At 45.2% G+C, this 19,314-nt stretch overlaps 1 protein-coding gene across 1 annotated transcript in view; it reads right to left on the reverse strand.

Annotated features, from left to right (window-relative positions):
- LOC115124638 (calcineurin subunit B type 1-like) overlaps positions 1 to 17,234 on the reverse strand; it is a 54,700-nt gene extending 37,466 nt beyond the window's left edge. Inside the window, exon 1 of the mRNA XM_065002333.1 lies at positions 17,021 to 17,234. Coding sequence (XP_064858405.1) covers positions 17,021 to 17,023 — 3 coding nt within the window. The 5' untranslated portion in view covers positions 17,024 to 17,234. The remainder of the gene's footprint in view (positions 1 to 17,020) is intronic.
- Positions 17,235 to 19,314: the final 2,080 nt, after the last annotated feature.

Below are 19,314 nucleotides of genomic sequence, written 5' to 3' on the forward strand. Positions count from 1 at the left end.
GCAGTAGTAGGAGCAGTAACAGTAACAGTAGCAGTAACAGTAACAGTAACAGTAGTAACAGTAGTAGTAGTAGGAACAGTAACAGTAACAGTAGTAACAGTAACAGTAGTAGTAAGTAACAGTAACAGTAACAGTAACAGTAACAGTAGTAGTAACAGTAGCAGTAACAGTAACAGTAACAGTAGCAGTAAAAGTAGTAACAGTAGGAGCAGTAACAGTAACAGCAGCAGCAGTAGGAGCAGTAGCAGTAACAGTAACAGTAACAGTAACAGTAGTAACAGTAGCAGTAGTAGGACAGTAACAGTAGTAACAGTAGTAACAGTAACAGTACAGCAACAGTAGTAGCAGTAACAGTAACAGTAGCAGCAGTAGGACAGTAGCAGTAACAGTAACAGTAGTAGCAGCAGCAGTAACAGTAACAGTAGCAGTAGTAGGAGCAGTAACAGTAGTAGGAGCAGTAACAGTAACAGTAGCAGTAGTAGTAGTATTAGTAGTAGTAGTAGTAGTAGTAGTAGTAGCAGTAGGAGCAGTAACAGTAACAGTAACAGTAGCAGTAACAGTAACAGTAGTAGTAACAGTAACAGTAGCAGTAGTAGGAGCAGTAACAGTAACAGTAACAGTAACAGTAGTAGCAGTAGGAGCAGTAGCAGTAACAGTAACAGTAGTAGGAGCAGTAGCAGTAACAGTAACAGTAACAGTAGTAGGAGCAGTAACAGTAGCAGTAACAGTAGCAGTAACAGTAACAGTAACAGTAACAGTAACAGTAACAGTAGCAGTAACAGTAACAGTAGCAGTAACAGTAACAGTAACAGTAACAGTAGCAGTAACAGTAACAGTAACAGTAGCAGTAACAGTAACAGTAGCAGTAACAGTAACAGTAGCAGTAGCAGTAACAGTAACAGTAACAGTAGTAGGAGCAGTAACAGTAGCAGTAGCAGTAACAGTAACAGTAGCAGTAGCAGTAGCAGTAACAGTAACAGTAACAGTAGTAGGAGCAGTAACAGTAGCAGTAGCAGTAACAGTAGTAGCAGTAACAGTAACAGTAACAGTAACAGTAGTAGGAGCAGTAACAGTAGCAGTAGCAGTAACAGTAACAGTAGTAGCAGTAACAGTAACAGTAGTAGTAACAGTAACAGTAGTAGGAGCAGTAACAGTAACAGTAGCAGTAACAGTAGCAGTAGTAGTAGTAGTAGTAGCAGTAACAGTAACAGTAGTAGGAGCAGTAACATTAACAGTAGTAGTAACAGTAACAGTAGTAGTAGCAGTAACAGTAACAGTAGTAGTAGGAGCAGTAGCAGTAACAGTAACAGTAGCAGTAGTAGTAGTAGCAGTAACAGTAACAGTAGTAGGAGCAGTAACATTAACAGTAGTAGTAACAGTAACAGTAGTAGTAACAGTAACAGTAACAGTAGTAGGAGCAGTAACAGTAACAGTAGTAGGAGCAGTAACAGTATCAGTAGCAGTAGCAGTAACAGTAACAGTAGTAGCAGTAACAGTAACAGTAGTAGTAACAGTAACAGTAGCAGTAGTAGGAGCAGTAACAGTAACAGTAACAGTAACAGTAGTAGCAGTAGGAGCAGTAGCAGTAACAGTAGTAGGAGCAGTAACAGTAACAGTAGCAGTAGTAGGAGCAGTAGCAGTAACAGTAACAGTAGTAGGAGCAGTAACAGTAACAGTAGCAGTAGTAGGAGCAGTAACAGTAGTAGGAGCAGTAACAGTAACAGTAACAGTAGCAGTAGTAGTAGTATTAGTAGTAGTAGTAGTAGTAGTAGTAGTAGTAGCAGTAGGAGCAGTAACAGTAACAGTAACAGTAGCAGTAACAGTAACAGTAGTAGTAACAGTAACAGTAGCATTAGTAGGAGCAGTAACAGTAACAGTAACAGTAGTAGCAGTAGGAGCAGTAGCAGTAACAGTAACAGTAGTAGGAGCAGTAGCAGTAACAGTAACAGTAACAGTAGTAGGAGCAGTAACAGTAGCAGTAACAGTAGCAGTAACAGTAACAGTAGCAGTAACAGTAACAGTAGCAGTAACAGTAACAGTAGCAGTAACAGTAACAGTAGCAGTAGCAGTAACAGTAGCAGTAGCAGTAGCAGTAACAGTAACAGTAACAGTAGTAGGAGCAGTAACAGTAGCAGTAGCAGTAGCAGTAACAGTAACAGTAGCAGTAGCAGTAGCAGTAACAGTAGCAGTAGCAGTAACAGTAACAGTAGCAGTAGTAGTAGCAGTGACAGTAACAGTAACAGTAGCAGTAGTAGTAGCAGTAACAGTAGCAGTAACAGTAGCAGTAACAGTAGCAGTAGTAGTAGCAGTAACAGTAACAGTAGCAGTAGCAGTAGTAGCAGTGGCAGTAGCAGTAGTAGTAGTAGTAACAGTAACAGTAGCAGTAACAGTAGCAGTAACAGTAGCAGTAACAGTAACAGTAGCAGTGACAGTAACAGTAACAGTAGTAGTAGCAGTGACAGTAACAGTAGCAGTAGTAGTAGCAGTGACAGTAGCAGTAACAGTAGCAGTAACAGTAGCAGTAACAGTAACAGTAACAGTAGCAGTAGTAGTAGCAGTGACAGTAACAGTAGCAGTAGCAGTAACAGTAGCAGTAACAGTAACAGTAGTAGTAGCAGTAGCAGTAACAGTAACAGTAGCAGTAGCAGTAACAGTAGCAGTAACAGTAGCAGTAACAGTAACAGTAGTAGTAGCAGTAGCAGTAGTAGCAGTAGTAGCAGCAGTAGTAGTAGTAGCAGTAGTAGTAGTAGTAGCAGCAGTAGTAGTAGTAGCAGTAGTAGTAGTAGTAGCAGTAGCAGTAACAGTAGTAGTAGCAGTAGCAGCAGTAGTAGTAGTAGTAGCAGTAGCAGTAACAGTAGTAGTAGCAGTAGCAGCAGTAGCATATGTGATGAGTCAAAAAAGCTTGAAGTGCCTTGCCGTCAGATGCCAAGCAGTTTCCATACCAAGTGATGATGCTGCCAGTCAAGATGCTCTCCATGGTGCAGCTGAATAACTTTACAAGGATCTAAGGGTCCATACCAAATCTTTTAAGCCTCCTGAGGAGAAGAGGTATTGTAGTGACCTCTTTATGACTGTGTTGGTGTGTTTGGACCTTGATAGATCCTTAGAGATGTGGACACCAAGGAACTTGAAGCTCTCGACCCGCTCCACTCAAGCCCCGTTGATGTGAATGGGGCGTGTCCGGCCTTCCTTTTCCTGTAGTCCACGATCAGCTCCTTTGTCTTGCTGATGTTGAGGGAGAGGTTGTTGTCCTGGCACCACACTGCCAGGTCTCTGACCTCCTCCCTTTTGGCAGTCTCATCGTCGTCAGTCTTCACCGTTGTGTCGACGGCAAACTTAATGATGGTGTTGGAGTGGTGCACAGGCACGCAGTTGTAGGAAAACAAGGAGTACAGGAGGGGACTAAGCAGTGAAGGCACTTGCCCGCTGGTCAGCGCATGCTTTGAGTACGCGTCCTGGTAATGCGTTAAAGGTCTTACTCACATCGGCTACGGAGAGCGCGATCAAACAGTTGTCTGGAACAGCTGGTGCTCTCATGCATGGTTCAGTGTTGCTTGCTTTGACGCGTGTAGCTCAGTTGGTAGAGCATGGTGCTTGCAATGCCAAGATTGTAGGTTAGATTCCCACAGGGGACAGGTAAGTAAAAAAAAACTCACTACTGTAAGTCACTTTGGATAAGAGCGTCTGATAAAAGACTAAAATTGAAGGCATTTAGCTCGTCTGGTTGGCTCGTGCACACATGTTTACAGCTGTTAACGAGAGTTCTACAGGGTACATTGTTATTGTTGTCTGTGAGGGTTCTAGAACATGTTTACAGCTGTTAACGAGAGTTCTACAGGGTACATTGTTATTGTTGTCTGTGAGGGTTCTAGAACATGTTTACAGCTGTTAACGAGAGTTCTACAGGGTACATTGTTATTGTTGTCTGTGAGGGTTCTAGAACATGTTTACAGCTGTTAACGAGAGTTCTACAGGGTACATTGTTATTGTTGTCTGTGAGGGTTCTAGAGTATGGGTATGCCTTTGTAACCCGCGATAGTGTGCCAGCCCTGCCACATGCAAAGAGTATCAGAGCCGGTGTAGTAGGATTCAATCTTAGTCCTGTATTGACCTTCTTCCTGTTTGAATGTTTGTCGGAGGGCATAGCGGGATTTCTTATAAGAGTCCGGGTTAGAGTCCCGCTCCTTGAAAGCGAACAGCTCTAGTCTTTAGCTCAGTGCGGATGCTGCCCGTAATCCATGGCTTCTGGTTGGGATATGTTTCGAACGATCACTGTGGGGACGACGTCATCGAGGCACTTATTAATTGAAGTCAGTGACTGATCTGGTATACTCCTCAATGCCATCAGATGAATCCCGGGAACATATTCCAGTATGTGCTTGCGAAACAGTCCTGTAGTTGAGCATCCACTTCATCGGGCCACTTCCGTATTGAGCACGTCCCTGGTACTCCCTGTTTGAGTTGATACGATTGTCTCGAACAGAGTTCGTCCAGTTTATTCTCCAGTGACATTCGCCAATAGAACACAGGGTGTAGATGTATTATTCACCCGCCGCCGTAGTTTCATCAGTGTACCTGCTCGTCGGCCTCTATTTCGCCGTCTCTTCCTCTTCCGAGTGTCGGGGATTAGGACCTGGTCCCGGGGGTGAGCAGTATGTCCTGCGCTGCCGACTCACTGAAGTAGAAATCTTCCTCCAAAATGGAGGTTAGCTGTTCTGATGTTGAGAAGCTCTTTTTTCGAGTCATAGGAAACAATGGCGGAAACAATATGTACCAAAACAAATGGTTAAAATCAGCTCAGAAAATGGGTCAGGAGCCCATAAAATGTCTGCTGTCCCTTCCAGCACCATTCTCATACTTCCTTATCTATTAGCTATTTCTTTTTGTTTTCTTATTTTTATTTTTAATATTTTTTTTTACCCCTTTTTCTCCCCAATTTCATGGTATCCAATTGTTGTAGTAGCTACTATCTTGTCTCATCGCTACAACTCCCGTACGGGCTCGGGAGAGACGAAGGTTGAAAGTCATGCGTCCTCCGATACACAACCCAACCAAGCCGCACTGCTTCTTAACACAGTGCGCATCCCACCCGGAAGCCAGCCGCACCAATGCGCCGGAGGAAACACTGTGCACCCGGCCACCTTGGCTAGCGCACACTGCGCCCAGCCCGCCACAGGAGTTGCTGGTGCGCGATGAGACAAGGACATCTCTACCGGCCAAGCCCTCCCTAACCCGGGCGACGCTAGGCCAATTGTGCGTCGCCCTACGGACCTCCCGGTCGCGGCTGGTTACGACAGAGCCTGGGCGCGAACCCAGGGACTCTGATGGCACAGCTAGCGCTGCAGTACAGCGCCCTTAACCACTGCGCCATCCGGGAGGCCTATTAGCTATTTCTCAATGATACTACTGCTATAAAAATAACTATAAAACAAGAATTTAAAATAAGCTTTTTGTGCAGTAGTGCATGGGTTTACAGGGACATATCCTTCTCTCCCTGAAATTGGGGACACCTGGTATTGGCTGCAGTGCAGTAAATATATGAGCTGCCAGCACTCCACCCTCCTCCAACCGTCTATCACGGTCCAGCACTGCCGCCCCCCTCGCCCACAACAGCTAGCCACAGTGACAGTACTCGATCTATCTAACTACATGGAGAAAACCTGGCAATCCAAAACGTGGGTGGGAGCCAGTAGGGAGTTCCCTGTGTGTGTGTGTGTGTGTGTGTGTGTGTGTGTGTGTGTGTGTGTGTGTGTGTGTGTGTGTGTGTGTGTGTGTGTGTGTGTGTGTGTGTGTGTGTGTGTGTGTGTGTGTGTGTGTGTGTGTGTGTGTGTGTGTGTGTGTGTGTGTGTTTGCTGTGCCTGACTGAGTGGGAGATACCCTAGCCCTGCAGGCCTGCAAGTATCCAGCCAGGATTATCATTGAGAATAGAGGAGTATCCAGACAGGAGTATCCAGACAAGATAATCATTGAGAATAGAGGAGTATCCAGCCAAGATAATCATTGAGAATAGAGGAGTATCCAGCCAAGATAATCATTGAGAATAGAGGAGTATCCAGCCAAGATAATCATTGAGAATAGAGGAGTATCCAGACAAGATAATCATTGAGAATAGAGGAGTATCCAGACAAGATCATTCCTAGCTACACCCAGGAATAAAGTGATGGGGAAACATCTCCTGACAGCGTAATACAGACACACACACCACACCACACACACGCACACACACCACACCACACCACACCACACCACACCACACCACACACACGCACACACACCACACCTCACACACACACACACACGCACACACACACACACATACACACACACACACACACACGGTATTCCCTCTAAGGGGCAGTGTTACCTCCAGTCTAGACCTGCAAAGGTATGTTAAGAACAGCGATTAGCAAGGGGTTACATGGGATTAGAATGTGACTTTCCCTGATCTCATAACAACAAATGACACACACACACACACACTACACCACACACAAACACGCACAAACACAAACACACACACTCGCACACACACACGCACACGCACACAAACACGCACACAAACACGCACACACACACACACGCACACGCACACAAACACACACACACACCACACACACACACCACACCACACACACACACACACACACACACACACCACACCACACACAAACACGCACACACACACACACACGCACAAACACGCACACACACACACACACACACACACACGCACAAAGGTTTACACCTGTTAGAAAGAGAGAAAAAAAAAGAGAGCAATTTTCTAGGATGTATAGACGGATGTGGATTGCTAGTTTAACCATAAAGGTAAGGTCAGTCCCGTTCCAAGAAAAGTGGCAAAGCACTATTTAAAAACCTAAATAAAGGTCTGCATATGTAGCCTACACTGGTCGCATGCAGGTTGAGTGAGGTAAGGGTTAACTTCCGGGTTGGAGCGAGCAGTCGCATCTGCATCTGCACTTCGGTCTGCAGGTAGTATAACTTTTCATTACATTTCATTACATTTCATTATAGTACAACGGTTTGATTTGTCTAATCTTAGCAATTTCTTCTTAGCTAGCTACATAGCCGTCTTTGTATCAAAGATAATTGCGTAATTATCGTATTTCGTCGTCCTAACGCAGTCTACACTGCTATCTGCCCAGCAGCTAGCCAGCTAGCTAACGCCCACCGTCTACATAGCTAGTTACATAGCCGTCTCTGTATCAAAGATAATTGTGTAGTCTAGAGCGATTTTCTAGGTTACCTAGCCAGCTATTGTCGTTCTTTTAACGCAACGTAACGTAATCAACACTGCTAGCTAGCCAGCTAGCCCCTGAATCAACAACGCAGCCACTGCCAGCTAGCCTACAAAGTCAACAACGCAGCCACTGCCAGCTAGCCTACTTCAGCAGTACTGTATCATTTTTAATCATTTTAGTCAATAAGAATAGCAGCACTGTAGAAACTATTACCCTCAACTGAACGACTTGATTAGTGTAGTGTTAGCTAGCTACATAGTTGTCTTTGCTGTCTTCGTATCCAAGATAATTGTGTAGTTTAGAGTGTGTAGTTTTAGAGTGATTATCTTAATTTACCGAGGTTAGCTAGCCAGCTATTTGTCGTCCTTAACGTAGGAGACACTGCTAGCTAGCCAACAGCTAGCCAACGTCTACCGAATAGAACTCAACAACCCGGTCGCATTCCGCCTCGCTCCACAGGTAGTATCACATTTTCATTTCATTTCATTACAGTACAACGGTTTGATTTGTTTGATCGTAGCTAGCTACATAGCTAGCTACATAGCCGTCTCTGTATCAAAGATAATTGTGTAGTCTAGAGCGATTTTCTAGGTTACCTAGCCAGCTATTGTCGTTCTTTTAACGCAACGTAACGTAATCAACACTGCTAGCTAGCCAGCTAGCCCCCGAATCAACAACGCAGCCACTGCCAGCTAGCCTACAAAGTCAACAACGCAGCCACTGCCAGGTAGCCTACTTCAGCAGTACTGTATCATTTTGAATCATTTTAGTCAATAAGATTCTTGCTACGTAAGCTCAACTTTCTGAACATTCGAGACGTGTAGTCCACTTGTCATTCCAATCTCCTTTGCATTAGCGTAGCCTCTTCTGTAGCCTGTCAACTATGTGTCTGTCTATCCCTGTTCTCTCCTCTCTGCACAGACCATACAAACGCTCCACACCGGCGTGGTCGCGGCCACCCTAATCTGGTGGTCCCAGCGCGCACGACCCACGTGGAGTTCCAGGTCTCCGGTAGCCTCTGGAACTGCCGATCTGCGGCCAGCAAGGCAGAGTTCATCTCAGCCTATGCCTCCCTCCAGTCCCTCGACTTCTTGGCACTGACGGAAACATGGATCACCACAGATAACACTGCTACTCCTACTGCTCTCTCTTCGTCCGCCCACGTGTTCTCGCACACCCGAGAGCTTCTGGTCAGCGGGGTGGTGGCACCGGGATCCTCATCTCTCCCAAGTGGTCATTCTCTCTTTCTCCCCTTACCCATCTGTCTATCGCCTCCTTTGAATTCCATGCTGTCACAGTTACCAGCCCTTTCAAGCTTAACATCCTTATCATTTATCGCCCTCCAGGTTCCCTCGGAGAGTTCATCAATGAGCTTGATGCCTTGATAAGCTCCTTTCCTGAGGACGGCTCACCTCTCACAGTTCTAGGCGACTTTAACCTCCCCACGCCTACCTTGACTCATTCCTCTCTGCCTCCTTCTTTCCACTCCTCTCCTCTTTTGACCTCTCCCTCTCACCTTCCCCCTACTCACAAGGCAGGCAATACGCTCGACCTCATCTTTACTAGATGCTGTTCTTCCACTAACCTCATTGCAACTCCCCTCCAAGTCTCCGACCACTACCTTGTATCCTTTTCCCTCTCGCTCTCATCCAACACTTCCCACACTGCCCTACTCGGATGGTATCGCGCCGTCCCAACCTTCGCTCTCTCTCCCCCGCTCTCTCTCCTCTTCCATCCTATCATCTCTTCCCTCTGCTCAAACCTTCTCCAACCTATCTCCTGATTCTGCCTCCTCAACCCTCCTCTCCTCCCTTTCTGCATCCTTTGACTCTCTATGTCCCCTATCCTCCAGGCCGGCTCGGTCCTCCCCTCCCGCTCCGTGGCTCGACGACTCATTGCGAGCTCACAGAACAGGGCTTCGGGCAGCCGAGCGGAAATGGAGGAAAACTCGCCTCCCTGCGGACCTGGCATCCTTTCACTCCCTCCTCTCTACATTTTCCTCTTCTGTCGCTGCTGCTAAAGCCACTTTCTACCACTCTAAATTCCAAGCATCTGCCTCTAACCCTAGGAAGCTCTTTACCACCTTCTCCTCCCTCCTGAATCCTCCTCCCCCTCCCCCTCCCTCTCTGCAGATGACTTCGTCAACCATTTTGAAAAGAAGGTCGACGACATCCGATCCTCGTTTTCTAAGTCAAACGACACTGCTGGTTCTGCTCACACTGCCCTACCCTGTGCTCTGACCTCTTTCTCCCCTCTCTCCAGATGAAATCTCGCGTCTTGTGACGGCCGGCCGCCCAACAACCTGCCCGCTTGACCCTATCCCCTCCTCTCTTCTCCAGACCATTTCCGGAGACCTTCTCCCTTACCTCACCTCGCTCATCAACTCATCCCTGACCGCTGGCTACGTCCCTTCCGTCTTCAAGAGAGCGAGAGTTGCACCCTTCTGAAAAAAACCTACACTCGATCCCTCCGATGTCAACAACTACAGACCAGTATCCCTTCTTTCTTTTCTCTCCAAAACCCTTGAACGTGTCCTTGGCCAGCTCTCCCGCTATCTCTCTCAGAATGACCTTCTTGATCCAAATCAGTCAGGTTTCAAGACTAGTCATTCAACTGAGACTGCTCTTCTCTGTATCACGGAGGCGCTCCGCACTGCTAAAGCTAACTCTCTCCTCTGCTCTCATCCTTCTAGACCTATCGGCTGCCTTCGATACTGTGAACCATCAGATCCTCCTCTCCACCCTCTCCGAGTTGGGCATCTCCGGCGCGGCCCACGCTTGGATTGCGTCCTACCTGACAGGTCGCTCCTACCAGGTGGCGTGGCGAGAATCCGTCTCCTCACCACGTGCTCTCACCACTGGTGTCCCCCAGGGCTCTGTTCTAGGCCCTCTCCTATTCTCGCTATACACCAAGTCACTTGGCTCTGTCATAACCTCACATGGTCTCTCCTATCATTGCTATGCAGACGACACACAATTAATCTTCTCCTTTCCCCCTTCTGATGACCAGGTGGCGAATCGCATCTCTGCATGTCTGGCAGACATATCAGTGTGGATGACGGATCACCACCTCAAGCTGAACCTCGGCAAGACGGAGCTGCTCTTCCTCCCGGGAAGGACTGCCCGTTCCATGATCTCGCCATCACGGTTGACAACTCCACTGTGTCCTCCTCCCAGAGCGCTAAGAACCTTGGCGTGATCCTGGACAACACCCTGTCGTTCTCAACTAACATCAAGGCGGTGGCCCGTTCCTGTAGGTTCATGCTCTACAACATCCGCAGAGTACGACCCTGCCTCACACAGGAAGCGGCGCAGGTCCTAATCCAGGCACTTGTCATCTCCCGTCTGGATTACTGCAACTCGCTGTTGGCTGGGCTCCCTGCCTGTGCCATTAAACCCCTACAACTCATCCAGAACGCCGCAGCCCGTCTGGTGTTCAACCTTCCCAAGTTCTCTCACGTCACCCCGCTCCTCCGCTCTCTCCACTGGCTTCCAGTTGAAGCTTGCATCCGCTACAAGACCATGGTGCTTGCCTATGGAGCTGTGAGGGGAACGGCACCTCAGTACCTCCAGGCTCTGATCAGGCCCTACACCCAAACAAGGGCACTGCGTTCATCCACCTCTGGCCTGCTCGCCTCCCTACCACTGAGGAAGTACAGTTCCCGCTCAGCCCAGTCAAAACTGTTCGCTGCTCTGGCCCCCCAATGGTGGAACAAACTCCCTCACGACGCCAGGACAGCGGAGTCAATCACCACCTTCCGGAGACACCTGAAACCCCACCTCTTTAAGGAATACCTAGGATAGGATAAAGTAATCCTTCTCACCCCCCTTAAAAGATTTAGATGCACTATTGTAAAGTGGCTGCTCCACTGGATGTCATAAGGTGAATGCATCAATTTGTAAGTCGCTCTGGATAAGAGCGTCTGCTAAATGACTTAAATGTAAATGAGATTTAGGATTACAGAGTTATAAAGTTAAGGCCTCACTCTTCTTCTTCTTCTCTTCTTTCCACTCCTCTCCTCTTATATTGATGAGGAATTGACAGAACTGTTAAGGCTCCGTATATTGATGAGGAATTGACAGAACTGTTAAGGCTCCGTATATTGATGAGGAATTGACTGTTAGAACTGTTAAGGCTACGTATGTTGATGAGGAATTGACTGTTAGAACTGTTAAGGCTCTGTATATTGATGAGGAATTGACTGTTAGAACTGTTAAGGTTACGTATATTGATGAGGAATTGACAGAACTGTTAAGGCTCCGTATATTGATGAGAAATTGACAGAACTGTTAAGGCTCCGTATATTGATGAGGAATTGACAGAAATGTTAAGGTTACGTATATTGATGAGGAATTGACAGAACTGTTAAGGCTCCGTATATTGATGAGGAATTGACAGAAATGTTAAGGTTACGTATATTGATGAGGAATTGACAGAACTGTTAAGGCTCCGTATATTGATGAGGAATTGACTGTTAGAACTGTTAAGGCTCCGTATATTGATGAGGAATTGACAGAACTGTTAAGGCTCCGTATATTGATGAGGAATTGACAGAACTGTTAAGGCTCCGTATATTGATGAGGAATTGACTGTTAGAACTGTTAAGGCTCCATATATTGATGAGGAATTGACAGAACTGTTAAGGCTCCGTATATTGATGAGAAATTGACAGAACTGTTAAGGCTCCGTATATTGATGAGGAATTGACAGAACTGTTAAGGCTCCGTATATTGATGAGAAATTGACAGAACTGTTAAGGCTCCGTATATTGATGAGAAATTGACAGAACTGTTAAGGCTCCGTATATTGATGAGAAATTGACAGAACTGTTAAGGCTCCGTATATTGATGAGGAATTGACTGAAAAGCTGTATGGTTGAGAGAAATTAAGCAATAGGAGTGGCTAATAAGTCTGGCTGCACATCTGATTGGCTGACGTATTGTAAAATTGAGAAATTATGTGACTAAACCAATGAAAAAGTAGGAAGAAATTGTATTATGAAACCAAGATATTGTATATAAAGAATGATGGGGGAAAAAAGTTTTGGAGTACTTTAAATTAAATTATGGACAGAAACAACCTTTTGATGTTGCTCATTACTTTAATGACTATTTAATTCGGGCATGAAATGCCAACATCAAACAGTGAGCCATCATATTCATGCATAACAGACCTAACAATGAAAGAAAAGCATTGCAATTTAGAATTTTGTAAAGTTAGTGTGGGTGAGGTGGGAAAAAATGTCGTTGTCCATCGATACTGAGAAACCACCTGGTAGTGACAACCTAGATGGAATGCTACTGAGGATATGGTAGTGGACTATATTGCCTCTCCTGTATTTTTATTCTGTACAGGCTTTCTTCTTTTCACTCTGTCATTCAGGTTAATTCATGGAGTAACTACAATGTTGATACATTCTCATTAAACTCTGTAACTGTTTTAAAGTCCCCATTGGTCTCATGGTGAAATCCCTGAGCGGTTTCTTTCCTCTCCGGCAACTGAGTTAGGAAGAACACCTGTATCTTTGTAGTGACTGGGTGTATTGATTTTACCCATCTACCAATAGGTAACCTTTGTGAGAAATTGGAAAACCTCCCTGGTCTTTGTGGTTGAATCTGTTTTTGAAATGCACTGCTCAACCTTACAGATAGTGTATGTGTGGGGTACAGATATGAGGTGGTCATTAAAAAAATAATGTTAAACACTATTATTGCACACAGAGTGAGTCCATGGAACTTATTATGTGACTTGTGAAGCAAATTGCACTTATTTAGGCTTGCCATAACAAAGAGGTTGAACATGTATTGACTCAAGACATTTCAGCTTTTCATTTTTAAATTAGTTGGTAAACATAAAAATAAAAATAAACATAATTCCACTTTGACATTGTGGGGTATTGTGTGTAGGCCAATAACACATAATCTCAATTTAATCGATTTAAAATGCAGGCTGAAAACTTTCTGAAGAGCCTGATTAGACTTCAAAGCACTTCTTTGGGTGTTGGAAAGTTTAAACTAAGGCTACGTTTACACATGCAGCTCAATTCTGATATTTAAGGGGCAGAAAAGATAAATTAGTGGAATGAGATCAGAATTGGACTGCCTGTGTGAACGCAGCCTAAAAAAAAAGCTAGCATACATCGCACCGAATGTGGATCTAGCATTCGCGCGATTCTACGCGTAAAATCAGTGCGCAATTTACTTTCAGAGGTGCTGAGTACTCTCGGCCGCCGGACGCTACTGGTGTAGCGTTCGGGCACCCTAAGCGCAGTAGATCTTAATAACATCGATGCCTCTCTTGACCTTGCCAAGCAGTTTGACCAGCTCCAGTCCATCAGCATTAGCTGTATAACCATATAGGCCACTATCAGTTGATAGTGACTGGTGGTCCCCCAGAATATTTTATTTCATTTAACCAGGCAAGTCAGTTGAGAACAAATTCTTATTTTCAATGACGGCCTAGGAACAGCGGGTTAGAACGACAGGTTGTACCTTGTCAGCTCGGGGGTTTGAACTTGCAACCTTCCGGTTACTAGTCCAACGCTCTAACCACTAGGCTACCCTGCCGCCACGCCTCGACATCCTCAATGCCATCCTCAGTTTTCCCGCTCATATAGGAGTAATACATTTTTTTCAGAAATAAAAGGTTCATTTAAATAAAATAATCTCTCAATTTATCAGGGGGTGTAGCAGAACCCTCGGCACCCCTTGTTCCCGCGGCTATGTCAACCGCAAATCTATATAATATATATTTTTATAAACAACTTGCAACCCCCTTTGTACAGCCTTTATAAAGTCTAACGAAATGTAAAGTGTAACCCTATTGCACAGACCTATCGGGGAGATGATGATGCATATGCTATATTAGGGTTTGCCATGATGTGTCATACTAATGAGAGCTTTCAGGAGGAGCGCTAAGCCACGAGGTCATGATGATGATGATGATGATGATGATGATGCAATGTTTTGAAGGCTTATTGATTCAAGTAAACCTAGTAGTAACTAAGCAACCAATTTGTTCTGTCGTACCTTTGCCATTTGCTTTCTTTGAGGCATTATTTTGGCTAAATTTGACCTCTCTTTTTTAAGTTTACACAGGCAGCCCAATTTTGATCTTTTGCCACTAATTTGTCTTCTGACCGATCAGATCAGATCTTTTGACCATAATTGGTCATAGGATCTGAATTGGGATGCCTGTGTAAACCCAGTCATAGAGGTTTCAGTCTGGACTATTAGGAGAAGCCCTACATGAGATCAAAAGGTAATGTTTTGGTGGTCCTGTATAGCTGAGTTGGTAATGTTTTGGTGGTCCTGTGTAGCTGAGTTGGTAATGTTTTGGTGGTCCTGTGTAGCTGAGTTGGTAATGTTTTGGTGGTCCTGTGTAGCTGAGTTGGTAATGTTTTGGTGGTCCTGTGTAGCTGAGTTGGTAATGTTTTGCTGGTCCTGTGTAGCTGAGTTGGTAATGTTTTGCTGGTCCTGTGTAGCTGAGTTGGTAATGTTTTGCTGGTCCTGTGAGGCTGAGTTGGTAATGTTTTGGTGGTCCTGTGAGGCTGAGTTGGTAATGTTTTGCTGGTCCTGTGTGGCTGAGTTGGTAATGTTTTGCTGGTCCTGTGTGGATGAGTTGGTAATGTTTTGCTGGTCCTGTGTAGCTGAGTTGGTAATGTTTTGCTGGTCCTGTGTGGCTGAGTTGGTAATGTTTTGATGGTCCTGTGTAGCTGAGTTGGTAATATTTTGATGGTCCTGTAAGGCTGAGTTGGTAATGTTTTGATGGTCCTGTGAGGCTGAGTTGGTAATGTTTTGCTGGTCCTGTGAGGCTGAGTTGGTAATGTTTTGCTGGTCCTGTGTGGCTGAGTTGGTAAACTGGCAACACCAGGGTCGTGTGTTCGAATTCCGCTGGGGTCGCCATACTAAAATGTATGCATGGACTACTGTTTTTCACGTTGGATAAAAGTGTCTCCTAAATGGCATCATTGTTACTATTCACATTCTAATAGGCCTATTCACAATCTAATAGACCTATTCACAGTCTAATGGACCTATTCACAGTCTAATAGACCTATTCACAATCTTATTGGCCTATTCACAATCCAATAGACCTATTCACAATCTAATAGACCTATTCACAGTCTAATGGACCTATTCACAATCTAATAGACCTATTCACAGTCTAATAGACCTATTCACAATCTTATTGGCCTATTCACAATCCAATAGACCTATTCACAATCTAATAGACCTATTCACAGTCTAATGGACCTATTCACAATCTAATAGACCTATTCACAGTCTAATAGACCTATTCACAATCATATTGGCCTATTCACAATCGAATAGGCCTATTCACAATCTAATAAACCTATTCACAATCTAATAGACCTATTCACAATCTTATTGGCCTATTCACAATCGTATTGGCCTATTCACAATCGTATTGTTCTATTCACAATCTAATAGACCTATTCACAATCTAATAGACCTATTCACAATCTAATATACCTATTCACAATCTAATAGGCCTATTCACAATCGTATAGGCCTATTCACAATTGTATTAGTTCCTTGTGCTAGAAGCAATGCAACAGTTGCACTGATTGAATCCGGTGTGAGTGGGCTGGTCTGGCAGGCACCACACAGCCAGAGCCTCCAGGCAGCTGGATCATATCTCGTGCTGGTGGTTCGCCACGGCTTTTATCTGTCTTCCATTAGCTAGTGCTAGCAGGAGCTCGCTCAGTTGATCTGTGTGTGGGTGGTGCTTGATTGCTAGGCAGCATATGGTCCCTGTATCAGGTCATTTCTGCTGCCATGCTTTTAAGCAACAGCCTTCTGCCTTCCCTGCCCTCACTCAACGATAACCCAGAGTAGGCTCGTTGTTGTAGCCTTGACAATGGAGTAGCCTGTTGACTGTTTTACACGTCTACCAATAGGGAATTGGTCTTATTACAAAACAATTTGACATGCCTATGAAATGTGCTATCTATGTATTTAACCTAGGCCTATGGATGACATGCAATTAAATATGAAGAATGGTTTGTACGTCATAGAATTATGTATGTGTCTACGCTTGGCTGATAATTAGACATTAATTATTAGCTCGCATGTGACAGTAGCTACCTTGTAGTCTTTTTTAAAAAATTTATAACGAAATGATACAATGTAGCAACACGACATGAAAGAGGTTGATAACAGTGTTGTAACAGTGTTGTAACATGTAGGCTACACGCTTCTTTGCTCATCACCCCTCCTTGATTTGGTCATGTCTAGTACAGCTTGTTAAATGCAACGTATACACCATGTAACGTTAGTCTTATTTATAAAGCAGATTCGACTTTTAGGGCAGGGTCGGACATCAGTCAAATTAGCCACTCACGGACATAGGAAACATCAAAGTAACATGTTCATCTCCCAGTGTCGCACATTGGTTTTAAACATGGAGTTACTTTGTTGTTGTGATGTTGCCTTTGATCTATCGCAGGATAAAGTTGGGTTTAGAGTGTAAGCAGGGTTACGACTAGAAAGGGCAGATATCGGCCATAGCATTGGCCAATATACAGAGGCAACATTGGCAAGAAAACCGTTTCCTCCTTCATTGCGAGGGAGGTACGGTTTCTTTACTCTGTGACACATATATAACACGGTAATAACACGACAAAACTGTACAAACCCCGTCGGCTATAGTTCATACAAATTCAGGCATGTTGCCATAGTCACTGTGTTTATCTTTTGGTTGGTGGGTGAAAATAAGAGTGGCGACAGTTTGCTTACCATCTTGCCGGTTGGATGATGAAATAGGTTGACCAGGAAATGAGGACTCGGGGAGAAAAAAACGATATAAAAAGAGGGTCTCGCTATTACAAAAACACGGTGCTAGTGATATTCAGGTTCTTGTTTTTTGACTCAACTCCTCTCTTTTTAACGTCGGGTTCACTGCAGTGGCACAGTGAGACCTATAGGGCGGGGTCAGTATCGCCGAGGAGGGACAAGAGATGTGTGGAGAGGAGACAGCAAGTAGCCTACATTTCAAGATAAAAGTCCCTCTGCGTTACATAATAACTTGTTTGTTTCCTTACCTTTATAGCAGTCTATGTACACGGAGAGACTGAAATGCCATTTGGCACTGTAGCACCCACATTAGAAGAAGACAAGGTTGACCGTGGAGCAGTTTTAAGGGAAGTGCCTTGTTCAAGGGCACAACGGCATTGGACAGCTCACATTCACATCCCCGACAGAATGTCCCCGCTAGATTCATCCTGCTTGAGCATTAGGTGAAACAGAGAACTTTTAATTTCAAGATCTCGGCACATTCTCAATGCCATCTTGTTGCTATACTGTCGCCAATAGAGATGGAAGACTCTAGTGCCCAAAAGCCAATTTAGCATGGGCATTGCCATTGAGGACTTTCACCATTTTGTAAGTAGTCAACTGGATGGGATTTCCTATGGCTTAATAAGGAAGGATCACATAATTCCATCCAGGCCATCAGGATGGATCAGCCAATGAACTACACTCATGAACAAACATTCCATAACTCCAGGTGGCAGTAAATCACCTACCTTGTCTTTATACCTGTTCAGTCAACACCCTCTAGGTGGCAGTAAATCACCTACCTTGTCTTTATACCTGTTCAGTCAACACCCTCTAGGTGGCAGTAAATCACCTACCTTGTCTTTATACCTGTTCAGTCAACACCCTCTAGGTGGCAGTAAATCACCTACCTTGTCTTTATACCTGTTCAGTCAACACCCTCTAGGTGGCAGTAAATCACCTACCTTGTCTTTATACCTGTTCAGTCAACACCCTCTAGGTGGCAGTAAATCACCTACCTTGTCTTTATACCTGTTCAGTCAACACCCTCTAGGGGGCAGTATACACCCTTTCAGTTTGTTTACCAACTCATCCAGGCTGCATCACAACCGGCAGTGATTGGCAGTCGTCTAGGGCGGCACACAATTGCCCCAGCGTCGTCCGGGTTTGGCCAGCTTAGGCCGTCATTGTAAATAAGAATGTATTCTTAACTGACTTGCCTGGTTAAATAAAGGTCAACATTTTTTTTCATTATTAAGTAGAAAGGAAAATAAGTAGTAGAAGAAGAACATGGACTACTTCAAAAATGGAGATGGTCTCAATGGCTCTGCCCATACACTCACAGGTCCCATAATGAGACAGATACAATGTTGCGTCCTCTACCTCTATGGGAGAGGTACATTACAGTGCATCTTGGGGAACTGAGCTTTGTTTTTTTCCCCTGGCAAATGTCTGTTTGCATATGTGCACCAGTGCCACTTAGTGGTGGAAACTGTGCAGTGCATGCAAGATTATCCCTATTCTACACACCCACTGTACGGCTACTGCTATTCTTTTAGAGGCGACACAAGGGCCCTGGGGATGTTGTGTCCAGTTCCACCCCCCTCCACTTGTTAGGGACAGGTGTCCTATGGCCCAGTCCTCCACTCGTTAGGGACAGGTGGTCCTATGGGGTCTATCCTCCACTCGTTAGGGACAGGTGGTCCTATGTGGTCTATCCTCCACTCGTTAGGGACAGGTGGTCCTATGGGGTCTATCCTCCACTCGTTAGGGACAGGTGGTCCTATGGGGTCTATCCTCCACTCGTTAGGGACAGGTGGTCCTATGGCCCAGTCCTCCACTCGTTAGGGACAGGTGGTCCTATGGGGTCTATCCTCCACTCGTTAGGGACAGGTGGTCCTATGGGGTCTATCCTCCACTCGTTAGGGACAGGTGGTCCTATGGGGTCTATCCTCCACTCGTTAGGGACAGGTGGTCCTATGGGGTCTATCCTCCACTCGTTAGGGACAGGTGGTCCTATGGCCCAGTCCTCCACTCGTTAGGGACAGGTGGTCCTATGGGGTCTATCCTCCACTCGTTAGGGACAGGTGGTCCTATGGGGTCTATCCTCCACTCGTTAGGGACAGGTGGTCCTATGGGGTCTATCCTCCACTCGTTAGGGACAGGTGGTCCTATGGGGTCTATCCTCCACTCGTTAGGGACAGGTGGTCCTATGGCCCAGTCCTCCACTCGTTAGGGACAGGTGGTCCTATGGG

The sequence above is a fragment of the Oncorhynchus nerka genome, linkage group LG16, assembly GCF_034236695.1.
Source record: "Oncorhynchus nerka isolate Pitt River linkage group LG16, Oner_Uvic_2.0, whole genome shotgun sequence".
Taxonomy (NCBI): domain Eukaryota; kingdom Metazoa; phylum Chordata; class Actinopteri; order Salmoniformes; family Salmonidae; genus Oncorhynchus; species Oncorhynchus nerka.